General features: G+C 39.3%; 1 protein-coding gene across 15 annotated transcripts in view; it reads left to right on the forward strand.

Annotated features, from left to right (window-relative positions):
- CARF (calcium responsive transcription factor) overlaps window positions 1–16,927 on the forward strand; it is a 30,943-nt gene that overhangs the window by 10,444 nt on the left and 3,572 nt on the right. For 9 of the 15 annotated variants that reach the window (XM_071434676.1, XM_071434680.1, XM_071434677.1 and 6 more), the window contains 10 exons: window positions 2,991–3,180; window positions 5,369–5,489; window positions 6,372–6,515; window positions 6,956–7,189; window positions 7,584–7,746; window positions 8,728–8,803; window positions 10,352–10,482; window positions 11,487–11,850; window positions 12,327–13,032; window positions 16,637–16,768. In XM_071434676.1, the coding sequence (XP_071290777.1) occupies window positions 2,991–3,180; window positions 5,369–5,489; window positions 6,372–6,515; window positions 6,956–7,189; window positions 7,584–7,746; window positions 8,728–8,803; window positions 10,352–10,482; window positions 11,487–11,850; window positions 12,327–12,445 (1,542 nt within the window). In that variant the 3' untranslated portion in view covers window positions 12,446–13,032; window positions 16,637–16,768. The remainder of the gene's footprint in view (window positions 1–2,990; window positions 3,181–5,368; window positions 5,490–6,371; window positions 6,516–6,955; window positions 7,190–7,583; window positions 7,747–8,727; window positions 8,804–10,351; window positions 10,483–11,486; window positions 11,851–12,326; window positions 13,033–16,636; window positions 16,769–16,927) is intronic. The other 6 variants (XM_071434684.1, XM_071434678.1, XM_071434685.1 and 3 more) reach the window with 3 other exon arrangements.

Here is a 16,927-nt window from a genome sequence, read left to right on the forward strand (position 1 = left end):
TTTCAAAATTAAATATATTCATCTATTCCTTTTGTATTATGTCATTTATTTAATACAGGTGGTACTGTCCACTCTTATGTCCACATAAATGTTAAGAAGTCAGAAAATTCTTAGCATGAATTCTTCCATGGTGGAGATACCATTTTTATAGAATCAGTTGCTTAAATCAGTTGGCCAGTTAGTTCATAAAGTTCACTGTGTTTTTAGCACTATGTGGTAGATTCTTTCCTGTATGTGGCTTATCTGAATTATTTATTATTGGTATCATAGCATCAGAGGACTTAGGATCTGCTTTGTCTCTCTATTACAAGAAACTTCACCTGCCGTGTTTAAAATTCACAGTGACATTTATAGAAAAGTTCTTATTTTTAAAGAAAAGGAAATAGAAATAGTGTCTATTTGAATATGTTCTGAGGACACAAACATCTCCCTCTGCTGTTCAACAGAACTGTTGGCTGTATGCATTAATCCTCCCTGATCCACCAGAGAGTGCTGGGATGTATCGTGCCTTTTTTTGGGCACATACTAGAGACGCTGGGATTTTGAGGTGTCAATTATCTTTCAGATGTCAAAATGTTTTGTTACTAGTAACAGAATTGAAGGATCTTACTGAAATTTGGAGATCCAGTTTGGCGAGATGCTGATAAATATGTCAGCTCACAACTCCACTCTTTGAGTTGTCTGCCAGAATTGAAAGAAGCTTAAAACAGCATTGCAGTCTCTGTGACTCACACAAGGTGAAGCCACTGCATTGCAAAGGCCAGTGGCTCCTTTGGCAGTTGGGATTGTGGCCCAACACAGAGCAGTAAAAGCCTTGAAATGTTCACCTTACACTTGCTGTGTCTGGACTGCAAAGTGCCTCTGGTACCCTGCTGCTGTGAGTTTCCTCAAGGAAAGCTGCAGTCTTGGTTTGTGTACTTTAGGGTTAGCTTTTATGTACTTTGCTGAGGCAAGGCCACGGGAGAAAGATGCAATCACTCAATTTTTTGGCTTGAACCGTGGAGTTAAAGGGCTGAAGAGCATGTGATTACTTCAAGGTAATTACATTGTTGCAGAGTTAATTTAAACAGTTTCTTTTAATAACTTTTATTTAGTTTTCAGTGGTCTGATCAGAATGCATTTCCTGCATGTATCAGCCTACTGAAATAAAATGTAATTTAAAACTGCATTAATTAACTATACAAAATTTAGTTAATTTATTTGTCTGAAGAAGTTAGTCTTGTTTGTCCATTTTTTTGCTATTTGTCAAGCCTGTAGAAAGCAGGGATCTTACGTGCTGTGTGGTTTTCTTCTTGTCCTCCTCCTCCTCTTCCACCAGTTTAGGGAAAATGATCTAACTTGGGCAGAAACCAGAATAGGAGAGAGTACCTTAACTGTTTTTGCTACTTTTCTGGCACAGTGGTTTGTCAGTGTTCTCATCTCTCTAGAATAAAGTCAGTGACCTATTTTTAGTGACAGGTATAAGGTATGGAAAAAAAACCCAGCTGGTTTTGCAGCATTTATTATGTGCAATGGTGCTGTAATCCCTCTTCTGAAAGGCAACATCCCAGACTTCTGGAAAGAAAGAAGTTCTGGTACTTCTCAGGCTGCTTTGCTTCTCCTGAATTTTTCAGATCAAGTTTTGTTCAGAAGTTATTATTGTTTATAACTTCTAGCTAAACAATTGCCACTGTCTCTTGCTCCCACAGCCGTGTGAGTGCAGCCTGTGCAGACGTGGTCAGCTGCTGCAGCAGTGCCTGCAGAGCAGTGACTCTGAGGTGTGAGCAGCTCGTGTGCCAGTGCCTCACACCCAGTGCACACACAATCCTCCGTGTCTGCCCTTGCACCAGCAGCAGCACTGTGCTGGCCCAGTTCATTCACAAGATCTTCATTGGTTCATTGTTGACTTTAGGTCTCGCTAACCACAGACATTCTGTTTTTCTTAGATGAGCATGAGGCAGGTTTTAAGCAGTTGTTGCTAAGGTATCTGTTGATAACCTTGGAGAGACACTGTTGCTCTTTTGCTGTCAGTATTATTTAAACACCTAACTGTTCTGTCAGCGAAGGTGGCAAAACAAATCTATCAGACCTTAGTACTCATTCACCACGTGTTTGTCCCACAGTTACACTTTAAGACTGAGCTGGCAAACTACTCTGGCTGTTACAGTTGCTTGGCCAGCCTGACCCTCAGCTGCATATGAACACAAGCAAGTGTTGCATTCTGAGTTTGGATGAAAAGTTCTTTGTTCCAGTAATTTTGTTGCTTGTTGGCTGTGGCCTTTGCAGACCAGCATCGAACCAACTGCGATAGAACTGAGTAGCTGGAGTAGGAACTACTGAGTAGCTGGATAACTTCTTTGAGTCAAGTTAGGTGCAATTTTTGTGGAGTTGCCCTGACATTAGCAGAGTTAATGAAACAATCATCGGTTTGCACATGGCAAATCTGGTATAGTAAGTTTCTGTGTAATGCTGAGAATCAAGAGTGCCTCGAAGGTTGGGAGGGATGTTGTGTAAGACATTAATTTCAGAGTTAGTGCACTAAGTAGGTGAGACAGTTACTGGTGGAATGGGCAGGTGCAGTTGTGTTGCAGTAGATGCAGAGACAATTATTAGTGATTCAGAGCTCCTCTATGGCAGTCAAGTGAAAGACTTCATCTAATACTAATTTGTCTAGTCAGTGACTGCAACAGAAGTGTGTGTTGGTGGTAAACTGCAGGAGTGAAGTTGTCCTCTGGAAATCAGAGTTGACAGTGACTGTAACCTTTTCAGGGGCTCTTGGTGTTCTCAGGGTCTTGAATGACTGACAAACTCCTGACCTCAGTGGGGATTGCTCTTCTGTTAGATCCCACGATAAATCTCTTTATGAGGATACTACTGTGGGGACAAAAAACATGGAGTGCCAAAAATCTGGGCCTATGTTCTCACCTGCCGGAGTCCCTGAGTGTTTTCACGTGTAGTGTGAGCAGTCAGCTGGGTGAATAATGCTGTCATTTCCCGTCCTTTCCACGCAGAGAATTGGGGACTCGTACCGCGGCTATTGCGTGAGCGAGGCAGAGTTAGAGAGCGTCCTGGCGCTCCACAAGCAGCAGACACAGAGCGTGTGGGGCACGCGCCAGTCTCCGAGCCCCGCCAAACCCGCCACACGCTTGATGTGGAAATCCCAGTATGTCCCATATGATGGGATCCCCTTTGTCAATGCAGGTAACTAACTTTTGTTTTAATAAATACTTGCAAAATTTCAACATCAGCTCCCAGCTGGCCACAAAGAAAAATCTTTATGTTGCTCCCTAGTTCTAATAAGGTCAAGACACAAACATAAAAAAAGGAACAGCTTGCACACTGCTGTGAGAGTCTGAAGGAGCTTGTTTCCTTTTTTATGTTTTGCTGTGATTATTTCCTTTTGTCCTTTAGAGATTAGCTAAGTACCATTTCATTAGGGTTCTTGTGATGAGGTCTTTAGGGAGAGGTCTCATTTGCTGTATTAGGACCTGAAAGTTCTTGTAAGGGTAAGAGCTTGTTCGATTATTCTTGCCTAACTTGAAGATCTTTAGAAGAGTTTGTTGCACAGGAGTCAATAAACTATTTAAATTGCAAACATTAAAGTAATAAATAAATAAATTCGAAACACCAACCAAACAAGCAAGATAAACATCAACAGACCTCAGCAGAGAGACTTTTGGCGTTTGGGGTTCTTTTTGAAATGTTCATGCAGACTTCACAGCTTGATAATTACATATTTAGCTCATGCAGTACATATGTGAAATTGCCAAGAGTGTAATTTGGATATAAACTGAACGGGCTTGACTTGCTACATTGAGAAAATGAGTGAGAGGAATGTAAGTTATGTTTGGGGTTTTTTCTTCTTTTTTTCCCTGAAAGTTACTGAAAAAGGGAAATGTTAGCACCAGTTTTAAAGCTTCAGCCATAAACTGTGAGATTAAAGAAAACTAAGAATAAAATCAAAGCAACTTACCCTTTTTTTTCCCCCAACATGCATATGAGACATCTTTAGTTTCATCTAGATCATTTGGTATCATATGGAAACACATTATGTTGCTTTTATATAATACTTCAGAAGTTTCTGGGTATATCACTTGTGGCATAGGCAGCTCCTTGCCTGCAAACTTGAATACACAAAGTATAAATAAAAGATAACTAAACATGATGTGGAAGAAATTTGGAAGATGCTCCTTTCTTGACCACTTTAATGCTTGCTTGTCAATCCCTTTTTGTTAGAGGTCTGACTGGAAGAAGTCACTTAATTTGAGTTTAGAGCAAAGCAATATTTGTTTGAGCTTGTCTGGTTTTGTATGGGTGTGCTGTGCTGAAACTGTTATTTAGCAGTTAAGATTTCTTAACTGCAAGGCTGAGCTTTTATGGAACAGGAGGGTCTGAAGTGTTGATTTAAGCCAAGAGGCTGGAAATGTCTGCTGATCTTGTCTCATGGTTTGACCCCAGCTGGAAATCACTACAGAGCCACTCACTCATTCCCCCAGTGGGATGGGGAGAGAATTGAAAAGGTAAAATTGAGAAAACTCATGGGCTGAGATAGGAACTGTTTAAAAGGTAAAGGAAAATCCACGCACACAGGCAAAGCAAAATAAGGAATTCATTCACAACTTCCCATCCCCAGGACAGATTTGTAATGGTTACTTGGGAAGACAAACACTCTAACTTTGAATGCTCCCCCTTCCCCCTGCTTCCCTATATGCTGCACATGATGCCATATGACATGGAATATGACTTTGGTCGTTTTGGGTCAGCTGTCCCAGCTGTGTCCTGTCCCAGTTTCTTGTGTCCCTCAGCCTCCTCATTGGTGGGATGGAGTGGGGTGAGAGGCAGAAAAGACCTTGACTCTGTGTAAGCCCTGCTCTGCAGTAACTAAACACCCCTGTGTTATCAGCACTGTTTCCAGCACAAATCCAAAACACAGCTTCACACTGGCTGCTGTGAAGAAAGTTAACTCTATCCCATCCAAAACCATCACACCTTTGATTTCAGCAGGGGATTTTCTCTGTTGTTTTGGGCGTTCTGCTTTTTATGTTTATTACCAGTATTGTGCTCCTTTGGTAGCTTACAAGACTTCTGATCTTGTAAAGTATTGGTGCTCACCAGGGCAAAGTCCAATATTTTGCCCTCACATATGTTAAGGAGTGCTGTGAGGTATAATAAGTTTGAGAAATGGTTTAAAGTGCTCTGTGTTCTTACATGCTGAGAGAGAGGCATTTGCATTGTATTTGCTTACTATACCTGAGGGTTCTGCCTTCTGAAGAATCTGAAGGGCAAGCAGAAATGACTGCTTCAGAACCTTTATCTCTTCTGTAGTTAGTATTTTACTGTAATGAATGAAGTGGTTGCTTGAACAGAGCGCATTACTTTCTGTTTCCAGGAAGCAGAGCCATTGTAATGGAGTGCCAATATGGGCCAAGGAGGAAAGGATTTCAGCCCAAAAAAGCTGGTGAGCAGGAAAGCACCTCTAGCCAGCTGTACAAAGCCACTTGTCCAGCAAGGTAAGAATTATATATAAAGCTGTAAGAGTGACTGAGCATTCTAGGAAAGCATTCTTTCTGTGAGCCATGACAGAGCACTGGTTTGGGATGGTAGCTGATACTCACAGTAGCTCTTTTGCTTTATTTCCTTGATAATTTGAGGTTGATACTCATTTAGAAGTAAGGAGGAAATGCTGTCCTGTCTGACTGAATAAGGCTGAAATTTGATAGGTTCTCTGAATGCAAAGTAGCAGTACATCACTCTATGAAGTACATTATCTACCTGAGCATTCACAAGTTATTGTGGTAATTCTTTTTGCTTCTAAAACTTTGTCATGTTATTTGTTGTTTCTTCTTCAGGCTTTTAATTGCACTGATATCAGTCAATCATCCTAATTTAGCACGTGTCCTGTGTGCTGAAGGAGTTACAGTTCTTCCTGTACACTGGGGATTTTCTCCTTCTTCAACACTAATGGTTTTTTTCCTCACCCTTGAGCATTCTCCTGGGTGCTTGTTCAGTTTTTACTGAGCTAAGAGCGTGCTTGATGATAGTTGCAGCTAGGTCTGTATGTGCTTAATTCTGCATGGCTGGGTGAACTGCAGCCTGTTCACAATTGGTGTTGTGCTTTTACTATAGTGAGGGACGAGGGCTTTTGTTGAGGACTAAAATCACTCTGGCTGAGTGGCTTCCAGACCAGACCAGAAGTGTGTCTGTCTGCATCCATATCTATTAATGTAGCCTTAAGAATTTTGCAGTTCTTTTAGAGGCTCCTCACACCTGACATCACTCTGCTTGAATTTTTTCTATATTAATGCCTGATATGAAGTAAGTGGAATTTTTGCCTTTCCCTTCCCAAGGACAAAGTATACTGATGGAGAATTTTTTTTATTCCTCCTTGGAAGGATCTATATTAAAAAGGTCCAAAAGTTTCCAGAATACAGGGTTCCTACTGACCCTAAAATTGACAAGAAAATCATAAGAATGGAGCAGGAGAAAGCATTCAACATGCTGAAGAAGAACTTGATAGATGCTGGTGGTGTCCTCAGGTGAAACTTCCACTTTTTTCTTTATTTTCACAGATGAAGCAGAAAAGAGCAGTATTTTACTTGATTTTTTTTTTTTTTACTGAGTCACTTGTTAATAGTAAAAAAATCTACAATGTCAGTAAGACTTCTGTGGCAGTGAAGTATTAATTTGGTAAATGTAATTAATTTGGTAAAGCACTAAGCTATGGAACTTCAGCAGGTGTTTTGATATTGCAGGGTATTAGTAGAAATAGTTGTGTTGTTTTAGGGTTGATCTCGTTTGTTTTGCATTGAAAGGTGTGAGAGGGCCCTGAGTTCTGCAAGATGTCATCTTGCTCAGGGGCTGTAAAAACTTGTCACACTGACTAGGTTGTTGGTAGTCCTCAGACTCTTCCCCCCAAGACACTGATTTATTGCCTTTGTTTGAGAATTGTGTGTATAACCTCTCTCCTTCTTGCTAGGTGGTATGTACAGTTACCTACTCAGCAAGCGCACCAATATCATGAGATGGAAACTTCCTGCCTCCCTCCATCACCATCCCATCTTTCTATGTCTTCTCCTGAGGAGGAGGAGGAGGTCATTAGGGATGAGAACAGTACTCTGCCTTCTCGACTTCATCCTCAAGTGGCAGACAAGATCCGAGAACTGGTGTCTCAGGGAGTAGAGCAGGTCTATGCAGTGAGGAAGCAGCTAAGGTACAGAACTGTGTGCAGTGCTCAGTCCATAGTGCTATATCTGCTTTTGTATTTGATTAATTTGCTTTGCAGCTAAAGAGCAATGCTGGTGCATTACTAAATCTAATTTCCAGATGTCATAAGTCTGTTTTTCCCAGCTTTTGATATCTTTTCATATCATTGTAGATAGCCTCCTGTAAGAGCTGCTGTACTCTTTAAAGTTCCTTGAATAAATGGGGGTTTTAAATTCCAAATTCTGTAGCCAATGCACAAAGAACTGTCTCAGTAGATCATCTAGCTTGCTTTTGTCTTGTCATTGCAACAAGGGGAGGGAGAAGGTAGCAGGGTCTCTTAACAGCAGGAAGTAGTGGAATATATATAAGTATGGTAATAAATGTCCTTTAACATATGACAGAAAGTATGTGGAAAGAGAATTGTTCACACCTGATGAAGTGCCGGAAAGACATAACCTGTCCTTCTTCCCCACTGTGAATGACATCAAGAATCACATTCATGAAGTGCAGAAGTCCCTCAGGAATGGAGAGATGGTGTATAATTCAGAAAGTATCCCAGCAACGGTATGTTGGCCTTTGTGTATCTTTTTGATTTTTGGAGTTAAATACTGGAAATCTTCATTTTTACCACTTAGCTGTATTTCATCCAAAATTTTCTGTGACTTTATATTTCCAGCAGCAATATTGTCAGTGGAATTCGTGGCTGAGTAAGACTGGATTAAATGTGAATAAAATCTTCTGACCTTATTCAGTATTTATCTTGTCAGCAGTAGATTGCTGTTAGTTGGTTGACAAACTACACAATATTAGCACTTCTTGATGACTGCGTGAACTGGAAGCCATTGGTGTAGAAAAATTGACATGTGGCATAAAATTTTATTCATGGCTTTGTCACTGTCTATGTTTTGAAGAAGTTACTACTACTTTTCAGTAGCTGAAAAGATGGGGATGAAGTGTGTCTCAGGTGCTGTCTAAATTAGGACTTCATAAACATTTTGAATATGTTAATAGTAATAAATGCACTTTATAGTAAGTGCAGTGAGGTTGGAGTTGAATCTTCTGAATGCTCAGTAACTCTTAAATCTTGTTCCTTAATTTTCTTCCACGTATTGAGTAATAAAGGGTAGACAGTGATCCTAGTTTTCCCAGTTATGAGACTAACTGCTAAGAAATGGCTGATTTAAAATGAGCTTTGACAAACAGTACTGTTAAATCATGCTGTGTCATCAGTCTTTTCCCTCTCCCTACACTGGTGTAGCCCAGGTGAGTGAGTGTGCTTGTTAGCCAAATGGTTTGACTATTCTATATTTTAAATTCTATTAAACTGTTATGAGCAGATAAAGCAGATAATCTTCCTGATACAAAGTGCATGTTTAAAAATCTTCTACAGTATTTTTTTTTGTGAATCAAGAGGTCCTAAAATGCATAATTATAAAGAAATAAGAAAATGTAGTTTTAGACACTATATTCTTATCAGTCCTGTATTGAGCCTGTGTTCTTGTAGACAAGCTTGCACCCTGAGAGCTGAGTTCTTTTTCCTTTCAGCTGCAGTGGACCACAGACAGTGGGAATGTCCTCGCAGAAACAGTGACGGTTGCGTTTGCCTCGGCACCTTCAGATGGTAGGACTGCACGTATAACCTGTGTCTCCAAATGTCTTTTATTAGCTGTGTCACCCAAGTTCATTTTCCTTCCCAGGAGGTTGCTCTTATGTCCTGTCACTCAGGTCAACTTAAGAAGCATTATTTTGCCATAACTTTTTTGGTTTACTTCTTTTTTTTTATTTGACTGCATGTGTGGAAAAATAGGTGTAGTCATGATGGTGTTGGCAGAAGTATTAAAATTATAAATTTGGCTTTTATTTAGCATCTTCAAGCAAACAAAAAATGTAGTGAACTTTTATATTAACTGTATATATATTTGTTTTCATTTCAACATATATATATGTATACATATATGTTTTAATATACGTATTTATTTTAATTTCAACTTGTGCCAAATGGGGACAACTGTACACTTAAGAAATCAGGCAGTAACAGAACTTGTTTGTGCAGAACTCCCTAATTCCATGTGATACAATTTTCTTTGTAGCAAGTAGAGATTTGAACTATTACCTTTTTTCCCAGGGGTGTCACTGTAGAATACAACCTAGGGAGAGAACTGCTATCTCTTCTTGCATGTGAACATTCACGTATGCATATGGGGTCTCTGTATAGTATTCAAAAGAGTCTAAATATTTGAAGTACTTGTGTTCAAGAAGATTTATAGGTTTGTATGTGTCTTCTGGTCAGTTGTGATTGTTAAGAGTCTGCAGATCATTATATATGTTGAAAAATCTACCTCCACTCAGACTGCTGGAAATTTTTCCTGTGATTTTCTGATAGAAAATGTTTTGCAATTGACTATTTTCAATTTTTTTGCATTCACCAGACTAATCTGCATTCCATGGCAAGTTCTTCTGTTACCTCCATAACAGTGGAACTGAGAAATAAGAAGCTAAGCACTGTCTGCCTGTGTCTGCATAAAGCTTAACCAAAATGTTCTGGGTGGCTCAAACAGGAAATGGAATGATCTCATGAGAAGTTTTCTTGCAGAAATTGTTATAAGCGAATCTCAGTTTTTGCAAAGCTTCAGGAAATTAAGTGCATCATTCTTGCATTAAATAGACTTTAGATGATATTGCATAGAAGTTATGCTAATTTCACAAAGATGGGAAGGGAGTGGTGAGACATGGAAAATTTCCTGTGTAGATTTTTATTTTGAAAGAAATCCCTTTCTTTTGATACCTGTGGATTTTTTTTAAGCCCTTACTCAAGTATAGATATTGTCAAATTATTTGCTACTTTGCTAGAAATGTTTCAGCTTTTATGTTATGACTACAAACTCAAAGCACAGTATAGGGTGCAATTACTTTGCTCTCAAGAAGAGATTTATTGGTGCCTCTGGTTTTTGCTCTGTACAGATACATATAAATTTCCTGCAGTATTGTCTTTTTGTCATACCCAGTCTTCTTTCTTTAGCATCCAAGTTCTGCAAAGAGAACAGCATATATATATGTATATATCTGTATTGAGATTGAAGGGAGTTTGTTTGGTTCACAGGGGAGGCTTTTATTAGACAGGAAGAAGAGATTTGTCATAACTGTCCGCTTCCTCACTTTGGCACCACAGGGAGCTCAGGAGTGGAGTCAGTCATCACCAAAGCAGAATCCAGCCAGAGCGGGGAGTCCTTGATACCAGAAACGGCTCAGCTGCTGTCTTCACTCTCCTCACTTCAGCCCAAGATATTTGCACAGCTTCAGGTACAGTCAGGTCATTTACAGAACATCAAATGTGCTGTGCTGGAGGTGCTGGAGGCGAGCTGAGAACAGCACATTCCCTCTCAGTGGATCCCAAACGTAGCTGAGTAACAAGACTTGGAAGTCGCTGTCAGCTCTTCCTCTGGTTGCTCTTGCATGTCACATTTAGCATATAGCTGTGGTGCAAGGGATCCCACTACCATCTTTTGACACTTTGAAGTTAGGGTCTCTTGTGAAGGCAAAACCAAGAGGATAAAAGCAGTGGGTTTCTACCTCAAACCAAGTACCTGTTCATTTTCCACACGGTCCAGTCATCTCATAATGAAAAAGCTGCAAAACTGCAGGGAGATAAGACAGGCTTGTTTATTCCTTTTAAATCCTTCTCCAGCCTCTTAAGAAAATATCTTAAAATCCTGAAACTGCTCCTAGCTCAGAGCTGTAAACTTGAAGGTTGAAAGGCTGGAGAGGGAGGGATAAGAATGTCATGCTAAAAGAGCTTCTTCAAAAGCTCATCTCCCTTCAAAGCTGGCTCTCTTATCTCTCTTCCTTAACTACTTTGAAAATCTGCCTTCCTATTTCCTGAACCCCAATGAAATGTGTGATCTTTTCCCTAGAAATACAGTCTGTAGAAAGATTCCTTTCTGCTTGCTGTTTCTTCTCTTTCTGAGGACAGCCTGACTCCATCTCATATCATTTTATTTAAAGCAGTGTGCTTAGCTTGTAGTACCCACCTCTTGTGGGAATGGGCAGTACTGGGGAATGACCTGAAACTGAACATCAATCCAAAATTAGAACTTTATGGTCAGAAGCAATCTTCTACATGCTGCTGGATTCCATTGTCCAAATTGTTTTCAAGTACATTTTGAGCCTAGAGTTACTGGGATTGAGTGTTGAGAAGAGTTAATGAGTAGGAAGTCGGAAGCCACCTAGACAATACATGCTGTTAAATGCAAACTCCTTCTGCTGTAAATACTGCTAGGTTGATACTTCTGCCTTCTCTTCCACAGGGATTACAGCTGCAGTCAGCATTTACCTCGACAAACGGATCAACAGCCCTGCTAGCTGTAAATAACCATTCCCCTCCCAGCCCTGCAGCCCTCCTGGATTCCCTGGGGGGTGCAATAGGCAGCCATTCTCTAGCACTGGGTCAGGGGCACAGTCTGCAAGGTGCTGGCCTGACACAGGACAGTGCTGCTGTGCCTGCTTTTGGGACTCTGCCTGCCTCTGATCAGAGTCTGCTTGCCATGGGCCAGCTGGTACCAGCTGAAGGGGTGGATGACTCCAGAAGCCTGGAAGGAGGAGTGCAGCAGATTCTCTTGGGAGATGTGCAGACTATCCCAGTACGGATTGTGGACAGCCAGCCAGCACTTAGTAAGTTGTCATTTTCTCAACAATATGTCAATATCAGAATAGAGAAAATACAGTGGATTTTGTTCTGCATGTCTTGAAGAAAGGAGACAAATGTGTTGATAGTGGGGAACTCCAAGGCAGACTTCTTTCAGACAATTCTAACTAGTTTTTTTATTTTTCTGTGGGAAAGGGGAAAGATGTTTTTTGTGAAAGGGATTTTATATCTCCAAACATTTTATTTTTTTTTTTATAAATTGGTTTAAATATTGTTACTTGAGGGGAGCCTTACTGGAGCAAGTTCATGTCATCTTGCAATGCTTTAGAGCAAGGTAGGTGACATAACTGGCTATCAAGCTAAAAAGCAGTAAGCTTCATATATGCCTTAACTATTAGCTTGAGTTCCTGAAATATTTTTCTTTTAAATGCACAGTTATTGGGGCTGAAGCATTGTCAATAGAGTTTGAACTTCAGTGTTTGATTTTTGTTTTGTTTTTAAGCTGAAGAAAATACGGAGGGTGTTGTTACTTGTGAGAGCCAAGTTAAACAAGAACCAAGAGAGAAAGCATTGTCTATGGAAACAGATAAAATCAGAGACTGCCACAGTTCCTCACCATAGTTCTTCACCTTCACCTGTGAAGCCTGGAAGGATTTTCAAATTGGAGAACTCTAAATGTCTTGGAAGGAAAGGCAGGTGCTCTCAAAGTACTGCCATTCTTTTTTAAGTTCTATATGACATTCAGAATAAGCATATTTTAGAGTACTTCTGACAGAAAGCTGCTTTGGTTGGACTGATGGGGCTCACTGCCAACTCCAGGTCATTCCGTTGCCCCGTGGAACACCACCTCTCTCTTCTGTTTCAAGTTTTGAGTAATTTGGATTCTATCCAAATGGCCCATTTTGTTCATTGTTTCTGAAGGTCTTCCACAATTTAATTCCTTAGCTTTAGAATGTGGATCACAATGCTGGGTTCACATTTTCTGTTTGAGACCCTTGACTTTTATTGTACTACAGAGACCATAGAATCTGTCAGCTCCAAGATCACAGAATCCAACAGCAAAGTGGATCAGTATGGCAATGGTTTTGTGACAAAAGGAAGGTCCAGGATGCTAAACTTCAAAGTGATAAAGGACATGGATGCTTAAGAAAATGCAACTTTGACCTGATCATAATGTTAACGGTGTGAAGATCAAGGAGAGGAGAAAGGTGAGGTTTCCAGGTGAATGTAAGGTTGTATGATAAAGAAAAGTGTGTGAATTGTAACAGTGAATGTTTTTGACTTGACACCTTTGAACTTAAGTTCTGGCTTTATAATGAGGTTCATTGATGCATGCAGCCTTCCTTTGCAGTAGTATTGTAATTGCAGTTGGTCATAACAACTAAATGTAGGAGTCTCATGGAAAATGATGGATGCTGCCATTTCAGCTTATCTACCTCTTGCTTTGTGCACTTGAAGCTATCAGCTCAGACAAATGTGATTTAAGCTGCTGTTGTTTGGTATGTAGGGCTTGTGGATACATTCCTAACAAAGAGAAGCCCAAGAAAACAAAGGAAGCAATCAAAGCAATATGTCCAAGTATGCTGTCACCACAACATTCAGAAAATAAACTAATCTTTTTCAAAAGTGACATATTCTAAGACTTATGTGGTCCATACAATTAAAATAATTACCAGGAATCTTTAGGAAATCGAATGTGATAAAAATTAAAGTTTAGTAATATTTGAGGTAAAGCCATAGTAAGTGACAAGCACTGAGCTGTGTAATGTGTGACAGACATTTAGAAAAAAAATCACACCTACAAATAACTTGAAATCAATTTAAAGCTGTAAATGAAGTGAAACTGATAATAACATAGATATCAAGTTAAGCAATTGCATTGTTTGCTTCAGATGTTGAATTCCTAGAGCAACATTCAGAGTAGTTTCTATACAGGAATAGGAGCCTTTCTGTTATTAGTTCCTGCTAAGTAGTTGAGAGCTTGATCATAAAATTGATCATAAAATAGGAGTTTTTTTCTGCATGCTGTGGAAGAATCCAGTGTGAGGACTTCTTTCTTTTTCAGACTTGAAAACAAGCAAACAAATAACCCCAGGGAAATTTATTAGTTCATTTATGTAGAGAAGAAAGTGTTGTGAATATTATATGAATCAAAATATTAACATTTTAAAATTGTTACTTTACCTTACATTCAAGTATTCACAAACATCTTCTAAACAGTGGCAATTTAAAATTATTTTTTCATTTTATTTTGAGTATTTCAAGCTAAAACTTTCAAAAGCCTCACATTGAACTTGAGTTCCAAATGCCTTTATGTGCAAAATCTGTTAAATGCTATATCTTAGCCTTAACATATATTAACATCTCTGAGGTTAACTAACATTATAAACATTATTTGTTTATAGCTAATGTTTCTGGGTTAGGTCCCATTAGAATTTTCCAACAGGATTATGCTCTTATTAAATAAGAGCCAGTATTTTATCATGCAAGTGCATTAAAAAAATCTCCATTTTTTTCAGAGCCTCTAATATTTATTATCTACACTGACTTGTTTTATAGTATGCTTTACTCATTCCTGGCTAGGTAAAATCCCACAAGATTTGCCTGTGGCATTTATTTATTTGGTTGACGTTTTTAATCTTGCCTTATTTGTTTGTTGGTTGTTTTTCTGGTAGGTTGTTTTGGTAATTGTCAAAATATCTCCCAGATGGATGTTGTCTGCTGCAATGTCAGCTCTGGAGGACTCAGTCAGCAGTCCCTTTCTCTTTTCCAGCTCAAAAACTGCATACCAGAATGGGTACCTCCTTCCATGCTGCTGTGTTCAATAATCCCATCATGGCCAGCTTTTCTTTAAGTTTAAACTATTGCATTCCAACCTATATTCTCTTTCCCCTATATTGCTTTTTTTTTTTTTTTGAGAATTTTTCCTCATTGTTGAGAATCCTTCTTTTCTAAAGAATAAATTACAGCTAAAGATTACCAGCAAGAGGTTATTTCAGTTTTAGTTCTCTTCAAAGCAGACAATACATTTGTGATTGGAGCAAAAGCTTAAGGAAAGTCAAGTTATATTTCCATCAGTTCTTGCTTAGTTCCCTCATTAACAGTTCTGGTTTTTGCACAGTTCTTTCCACCATGAGGTACAGTCTCCTCCTGTGCTGCACAGTATTTCTGATGGTATTTCTGGTTCTGACCTAGTGCTCACAGCTGAAGAAAACCATCTTGAATGGCAGGTTCTGAAATTATTTTGTATTCTACCCTGATTTGCATGGTACTCTCAAAACAATAGAAGAAAAAGTTGGAAGAATTTTAAAGAAGCAATAAAGAATTAGTTGTTTTTAAAAGCTGGGGATTAGACTTGCAATTCTGTTATTATTCTGTTTATTGGAAAATTTATTTTAAATTATTCTTGAGTCAATACATTTTTGTCTTCAGTTTTCTTCATTTTCACAGAATTTCAATTCTTTGTCTTCCAGATACATATTTCAGTTTATTACTGTCGCTTATTTTCATTTAATCATTCTTTTTCAAAGTGTGTTTTACACTTGTTTTGTGCGTGTTGCTGAAGGAGGAATATGAACTCACCCCCATGTCCAGTCTCTATATTTGATTTAATGCCTTTGTTCACTGATATCCACCTATATTTTACAGAGAAGACTCTTATGTATCTGAAAAAAATGAGAAGTAAATGCTGCCATGTTCAGTGGTTAAAGTTGTTGAATTAGAGTACTCAAGGCTGATTTTTCAGAGTAATCTATGTAGCTCGATGCAAAGTACTTGGTTATTACTTTGTGTTGGAATTGCAGATGTTTACTTTTTCTTGTGGTTGTTGTGTGCAAGCACTTATTTTGAAAATCTAGAATTCCTGACCTTCAACAGTACTGTAAATGAACAACTGATTCTCCAGTTATCCTTGGTTATCCTATCCACTTATCCTATCCAGTTATTGTTGTTGGTTGTCTGTAAGAGTGATTGGTTGCTTTACAAGAAGAGATGTGCTTCTGTATGTGCATGGAAAGATAGCCTTTTGGTAAAATGTAGAGAAGGTGTAAAAAGGTACACATCTATAGCTCTCATTCAAGACTGGAGGCCTCTTGGATGGAAACCAATACTGGTAATGAGTGCTTTTTGTGGTACAAAATTATTTGTATAGTCCACAAAATTTAGAGCCACAAATGTCTGTGTATATATGTGTATGTATATATTTTTTTATAGTAACTTAATGTATAATATTCCTATTCAAATGTAAACTACTTGTTCTTTTAAAGTACTGGTCTACTTTGTGGCTATGGGGGCTCGTGGGGAGAAATGCAAGAGCTCTTTCAGCGCAGTGGATTTTAAGGATGATGGAGAACAAGTAAGACAGCTTCAGGGAGAAGCTTCAGGTGGAAGGACTTCTTCAGGTGGAAGAAGTTCCTGAAAAGCAAGGATCCTGCTGGGAGGGCTGATAGGGGCTGTGCCTGGGGGGTTTTGGTGTTGAGAGCCCAAGGGCTCGATGCAGTTCCTGAGTCTATCCATATGCCAGTAGTGGATAGTGTGAGTTACTGGTAGGAATTTAAAGGTATGAAGAGAAGGGAAGCCTGCCCTGCCCTTAAAAACAGAAAAGTTGCTTGAGTTTTGGTGAGCACCAGAGGCCGATAAATGACTCCCCATAGCCTGAGGTGCCCATTCTTAGCTTCTGATATGAAGAAGAAACTCCTCTTGAAGCTTCAGCCCAGGGCTGTAGACTCTCTTTCTTTACCTGTTACCAAGGAAAACAAATCTTTTCTTTCCAACTGAATTAACCTGCTGCTTTTCTCATCCCACTGACTGCAGCTCAATATCTGCCCAAATGTCTCCTTCTTCACACTTATTAAGGCTTCCACAGAAACCCCATGCCCTCAGGCCCTCCAATTCTCAGTGTTTCACTGTTGGACTGTGGAAGGAGCTGCTGAGTCCATTGCACAGGTAAACGCTGGTGAGCTTTGCCCCATCAGTTTTTCTCCCTCCTTCCCCACGATCATAAGTACATATGTTCTTTTAAATTGCATTAAGGTTTTTTACTTGCCTGCTTAGGGATTTATCATCATTACTGGGATGAGTATGAAGGAGCCCCATTTCACAGAT

This window comes from Agelaius tricolor, unplaced genomic scaffold (assembly GCF_023055355.1).
Source record: "Agelaius tricolor isolate 1412-34295 unplaced genomic scaffold, bAgeTri1.0.p SCAF_10, whole genome shotgun sequence".
NCBI classification, from domain to species: Eukaryota; Metazoa; Chordata; class Aves; order Passeriformes; family Icteridae; genus Agelaius; species Agelaius tricolor.